Source organism: Dicentrarchus labrax, unplaced genomic scaffold, assembly GCF_905237075.1.
Source record: "Dicentrarchus labrax unplaced genomic scaffold, dlabrax2021, whole genome shotgun sequence".
In the NCBI taxonomy this organism is placed as follows: domain Eukaryota; kingdom Metazoa; phylum Chordata; class Actinopteri; family Moronidae; genus Dicentrarchus; species Dicentrarchus labrax.
The window spans coordinates 22,554,369-22,560,931 of record NW_026136722.1 but is presented as its reverse complement, the minus strand read 5'-3'; the positions used below and the strand labels follow the sequence as shown (position 1 = coordinate 22,560,931).

General features: G+C 37.0%; 1 protein-coding gene across 1 annotated transcript; it reads right to left on the bottom strand.

Annotated features, from left to right (window-relative positions):
- Positions 1-802: 802 nt before the first annotated feature.
- On the bottom strand, positions 803-5,940 carry smim22 (small integral membrane protein 22). The gene is made up of 4 exons (XM_051387067.1): positions 5,762-5,940; positions 2,666-2,801; positions 2,229-2,296; positions 803-1,194 (listed from the first exon to the last, which is right to left on the bottom strand). Exons 1-4 carry the CDS (start codon positions 5,915-5,917, stop codon positions 1,147-1,149), a joined length of 408 nt encoding a protein of 135 aa, XP_051243027.1. The 5' UTR covers positions 5,918-5,940; the 3' UTR covers positions 803-1,146.
- Positions 5,941-6,563: the final 623 nt, after the last annotated feature.

Below are 6,563 nucleotides of genomic sequence, written 5' to 3'. Positions count from 1 at the left end.
TCTCATTTCAAAACAAAAATCTGTTTATATATATATATATATATATATATATATATATATAATATATATATATATATATAAATATATATATATATGGACACAAAGTACACTGACCCCAGACTATGGCTGTGATCAAATAGTCCAAAAAGTATAGTATATATATATATATATATATATATATACATATATATACATATATATATGTATATATATATATATATATATATATATATATATATATATATATATATATATATATATATATATATATATATATATATATATATATATATATATATATATATACATATACATATATATATATATATATATATGTATATATATATATATATATATATATATATATATACTTTATATATATATATATATATATATATATATATTTATATACTATATATATATTATAGCATACATATACATTATTATAATAAATATATTTTTGTCAATATCATATCTGATGGTATTCCATTATATATTTGATGAAAATGAACCATGAAGTCACATCTCAACTGTCCGAGGCCTGTAATAAAAACCCTGGTTGTCGCTGCCCCAAGGAAGTCAAAAATAGAGAATAACTTTTCCATTGCTTTTTTTCACTGCTTTAAAAATGGCCAGAGCAGCTGACCTGTAAATCTTCCTGCTGTCTTACAACTCAAACTGTTTTATGAAGTGTACCTTCATATGATTGTGTGCACTTTGTCCTCTTTTGTCTGGTTGTTTGAAAAGTGTTCCATAACCGAACAGGGTATGATGAAAAGGAACACACAAACACTAAGCAAAGTTTTATTACTTTTATGTGTTTATTACTTAATAAAACATTCAAATTAAAACATTATCCTTCAAGATAAGGAAGAAGAAGAAGAAAAGAGGGAGTGACATTCAAATCTACAGAGACATAAAAACGCAGCCAGCTCATCTGTGGTATCCTAGCAATAAGTCCCACAGTGACAGTCAACAAGATCACGTGTGTTAGATTTCCATAACTGGGTAGCAACTATTCATTCTGTGTGCAGGTAGACTTCATTAAGCTGCAGACTAAAATCAAAGCTTGTGTTTTGGCACAGGACTCAAACTATCAGGCTCTGCTTCTGGCTCCATCAATACTTGATCAGTGCAGTTCAGCTGTCAGGGCTCCAGAGCCATGTTCTCTATGCCGACCTTCCGTCGTCGAGGCTGTCAAAGAAGCACAAGGAATTCATGTTCTCTCATATGACACAGCTGTAATTATCAGAGCGCACTAATAACCTCTGTTCAGTGACAGAATCAATGATGACACTGGTCTCTGGGTGTTAAAGGTCGCTGTAAGCGTAAGTGTTCAATAGTTCTACATTCTGACAGACTGATATCGAGTGTTCTCTCAGTCTCTCCTTTCTGCAGTAAACAGAGAATACATTTTCCCACTTATGGTACATATTGTTCAATGAGTATTGTACAATATATAATATTGTATTGCATTGACAGTGTAAGAGGCTGCCCAGGGTGGCCCCATTATCCTTCCCTCTTCCACTCCACACTGTCCTTCAGAGGCTGTAGTGTGCTCTGTTTTGAAGCTGGAGTGAAGATACTGGTATCATTTAAAACTAGCTGATTTACCACATCCATTGGGACCGTGTTATAATAGCATATCTGGCAGGGGGCTAAATAATGCTCCAAAGTTAGGCAAAATGTTAGTGATGGAAAAACTGGCATGGGCACTTTCAAAGGGATCCCTTGACCTCTGCGCTTAAATGATCTGAATGAAAATGGGTTCTATGGGTACCCACAAGTCTCCCATTTGCAGACATGCCCACTCTATGCTAATCGCATTCTTGTGGCAAAAATGTGTTATTTTCTCATATTTGAATATTTCTGCATACTGGGGTCCATAAACGGTGTTGGAATTGCATAAATCAGGAATTTCTGGAAAGCTGAGACACATACGCCATGCCACCCCTGCATAGGTCAGTGCCCCACTTGAGCCCCCCAGTCAAAAAAGTCTGGAAACGGGTGCCCAGTTAGCTCAGTGGGTAGAGCTGGCGACCCATGTACTGAGGCTGAGTCCTTGCTGCAGCGGCACAGGATTTGAATCCGACCTGCTGCCTTTTGCTGCGTGTCATCCCCTCTCTCTGCCCCCCTTTCCTGTCTGTCTTCAGCTGTCACTATCATAAAGGCAATAAAAGCCCAAAAAATACTACTCTGCAAACGCCCCTGCTTCTGTGTGTGTTTACCTTCTCGTCGTCGCAGCAGCAGCAGCAGCAGCGGATGAGGACCAGGATGACCAGCAGCAGAATCATACCTGACAACACACACAAGCGCCACAACATTTGGCCTCCTGCTGCACCAGAAGACAGCCAACCAACATATTCATTCCGACAGCCTGCCTGCCTCAGACTGCCTTTTTCTCTGGCTTGGTTTAAGCAATGACAAAGGCATTTATGTCAGTGAACACGTAATGAGTCAGATATTTTTCTGGTGTTAGCCCTGTTCAATCTGAATGAATGCTGTGAATTGCTCATCAGTGGTGGGAGGGTGAGGGAGGATGGAGACATAGTGTTCAAATCTAAACATCTATCTATCTTGCATTTGCCTTCAGTAAGAAAGTCTTTATGAATATGGACATTGATGTTTATAGCAACCATCGTCAGTTTCATTTACAGTCACTCACCGATGAAGATGAAGAAGACTGCAAAAGAGGCAATGTCCCAGTCGGACTGGAAGAGCTGCTTGGAATGCAGTCTGGAGACCACATCGTTGAACTGATCCTCGAACTCCTGCTTCAGGTCCCTCGGCTCCATTGCTGTCTGCACACAGAAACACACACAGAGTGTGTGAGAGCAGGGACTGAATCACTGCAGGCTATTATCATTAGTATTCATCTAATTATTAGGAGGGGATCTTTTAATGACCAATATGAACTGGCCGTGTTCACACTGCAGGCGCAGGTGGCCCAGATTTGACTCAAAACCAGATGGAATCTGATCTTTTTAATTTGGGTCACTCATACGTGGTCCAAATCAGATACAGGTTTGATTCTCTGCAATGTGACCTCAGTGTGAGCAGACACATCAGAATTCCTAATGTGGGTCACTTCAGGACCTGTTTACACTGGAATCTGATATTGGCCACATTTGAAAAATAATGTGAACATCCGGATAAACTATCAGATCTGAGAAAAAAAAATTGTAATTAATTAATTAAGGCCAGTAAGCAGTCCCTCCAGAAAAACGTGATTATGCAATCGCATAATTAAATGCATAATCAGCCAAAGTCCGCATATTAATGCGGGGCCGAATTTTTTCAAATACGCCACACTTTCATCGCATAAATTGCAGTTTTCCACGCAAAATATGCATGATTTCATAATCCCCGCATTTTCGTTGCAAAAAAGTCACATATATCTTAGCAGAAAGTTGAAAAATGTTGCATTTACTTCACACAAGAGCAGCCATTTTCCCCTGTTGCCATGGGAACATTATGAAGTGACGTAATTACGCAACGTGAACATCAACGAAAAGCTGCAAACCCCGCGATGAAGCCATGATGAAGCCCGCAAATCAGTCTCATTTGCCAACAAAAATAATTATTAATTATTTTAACAGAAGATGTCTGTTTTGTATAGATACCTCTGTAAGACAGGAAGCACACATTTCATTTTTTTATATTTTATTTATTGATTTTTACAGAAGTTGTAGCATATTCCTTTTGTAAAGCTACAGAACTTGTTTGACTCATCAATGTTTTGTAAGTTTAAGCCATGTGTTTATTAAGTTTTGAAATAAAACAAGATGAGAACTTAAATATTCCCAGCACTTTCTGTGATGTAGTGTGCTTGCTTATCATAGGAAGTAATAAGAAATGACTCTTTACATTAAGGTAGTAGCCTAGTGAGAACAGGGTGTTGGGGAAATCACTTTTTTTTCTCTTTTTCTCTTTTTTTGCAAGTTCCCGCAATTTCATCGCATTAAATTGCATAAATATCCCGCATATTCCATTGCATTTTTTAAGAAAACAAGCAACAATCACAAAAAAACTCCGCATTTTTCTGGAAGGACTGATTAAGTGTGTCAGATTTTATTTGTAGAGTTTGACACATAAGACAAAGTTCTCTGTTTGCAATGGAAGAAGTTATCCACTGCAACAGTACTTTTGGTGTCATAAGTCTATGGGTGGGCACTTATATGTGCATGCCACAATAAAAAACAGAAATAACTAACTAAAAAGATTAGGGTTGATATAAATCCAGCAAATGAAAATAAAAGCTTACAAAAATGGAAAAGGGGACAAAAATCCCCATGTGTTACAGCTTTCTATTAGTTGTGACATACATACATACCTAACTTTGAATAATGGCTGAATTCTATTTAGCTATTTTTTCCTGTCTTCTAATGGAGTCATCATTAGAGCTGCAGTAGGTCATTTTTTGTCAAATTTGCTGAAATTTTCACTATATCCTGACAGTAGAACATGAGACAGATAATCTGTAAAAATATCAGGTTCCTCTGGTTCCTCTGGTTCCTTTGGTTCCTCTGGTTCTTCCAAGTGCTGCTAATGGTATTTACAAGAATCCACGGGGCCTGAACACATCACAGATTTTCAGCAAATATGACAAAAAGTTATTTTTATTAAGGTTACCTACTGCAGCTTTAATATTACAACAGTTGTGACTTTGCTACTATGACAAGTCTAGTCTGGGCGACTGTGGTTGTGGTAGAGCGGGTCGTCCACCAATCAGAAGGTTGTTCGCATGTAGAAGTGTCTTTAACCAAGATACTAAACCACAAATTGTGTGTATCGGTGTGTGAATGTGAATGAATTTCTGTTTCTTTGCCATTAATGTGGCACGTAGTGTAAAAGCACTTTGAGTGGTTGGAAGACTAGAAAGGCGCTATACAAGTACAGGTCCATTTACCATTTATATTTAAATGTCTGCCAGGAAAATGGCTTATTCATGGAGATCAAAAACATATAACACTGATATCTGACATACAGTAGGCCTCACATGTTTAACATTATTTAATTACCTCTAGCTGTGAAATGTATTTATTTTATTCATACTCTGTGTGTTTTGTATATTGTGTTACATTACATAAGAGCAACAGTAGCTCAGTGGAAATTAAATACTTTCTTACAACAAATAAATGTTTCTGGAATCATAATCAATGCACAAAAACGTCGTCATCATCAATGGATGCTAAACAATAAATCCATCCAAGCAGCATATATTAACAGAAAAGAGAGGAAGGAAAAACACAAACAAACAAATAACTAACTAAACCAAAACAAACAAAAAACATCTAAAATACAAGTTAAATTGTATTAACTGAAAGAGGTTTTATTTAAGATATAACACAAGTAGTTCAGAGTTTTAAGGCACTTCTCTTTTCCACTTGTCTTAAGGATTTAAAGAAAATCTTCCAGTCATGTATAAATGCCACAAAGCTCTGAGCAACTTTCAAATACTGGTACACAATGTAACATTTACCTGTAACGGAAATATTATTACACACAAATTCACCACCTTTTTTTTATATAGAAACACCAAAGTGAACATTCTGCTATTCAGAGCAGAGAGGAACTAATCAATGCTCTTCACTGTGAGCGGTAACCAGGCGGATCAGTCCGCAGCCTCCATTCGTTCATTTAACGATTCAACATGACAGTAACACATTCATGTGCAATCCATCCTGACATCCTGACTTTTTCTTTACGAACTACAGGCCTACAGTGAGATATTGTGGCGTTACAGGGAACAGCTGCTTACCTGAAGACGGAGTCTCTTTGTTTGAGTCGTTTTCCTTCCGGGTACGAAGGTGTACATGACGCACCTGTTGGGTTCTACCTGCCTCTTTATTCGCAGTTCAACAAGTTCCTCTTCCTCCTCTCTTATCATCAAACTAATATAGACTCCACACTCCATGTAGAACCGTGTACAAATGGAACAGTAGCTCCACATTCAGCTCACAGCTGGAGAAACACATTTTTTTGTAATCTTTGTATGGAAGATCATTTCCGCCTAGAAAAAAACTGTTTATGATAAAAATAAATCAGAATGTGAAAACAGATTACCCAGACATCCCTGCAACATGTACATTACAGAACCCTGGCGTGATGTCAGCCAAAAAGTAGAAGAAAATAATTAAGACCCGTTAATGATAATCTTAATGAACAACACAGGCATTTATTAATATTGCAACGTGACATGTCAGCCAAAAAGTTACAGAAAATAAATACAAAAATACATTAATGATCATTTTAATGAACAGCACAACTGTATCAATAACACACCCATACAGCCCCGATGTGAGTCAGCCAAAATGTAAAAAAACCAATTATATATTGATTTATATATTGATGTCAGGGACCAGAAGGGGTGGTATATAACACGAAAAAAAAAATGAAATAAAATAAAACTAAGCATTAAAATACATGAAAGTATACTTGTGGCCCTTGAGGTAGGAGTGCGGCAGTGACCCAGCACCCCTGCTTCCCTCAGCTATAGAACAAGGCAACTACAGACATTGTTACTTTAGCTGTCTTTGTTTCTGATGTACAAGTTATTTCAT

Excerpts from the sequence above, each read along its gene's own strand:
- smim22 (XM_051387067.1), bottom strand. The coding sequence starts at position 5,917 with ATGGAGTGTGGAGTCTATATTAGTTTGATGATAAGAGAGGAGGAAGAG. Across the intron at positions 2,297-2,665 it reads AGTCTTCTTCATCTTCATCG|GTATGATTCTGCTGCTGGTC; the intron begins GTGAGTGACTGT and ends GTGTGTTGTCAG. Across the intron at positions 1,195-2,228 it reads GCTGCTGCGACGACGAGAAG|CCTCGACGACGGAAGGTCGG; the intron begins GTAAACACACAC and ends CTTCTTTGACAG.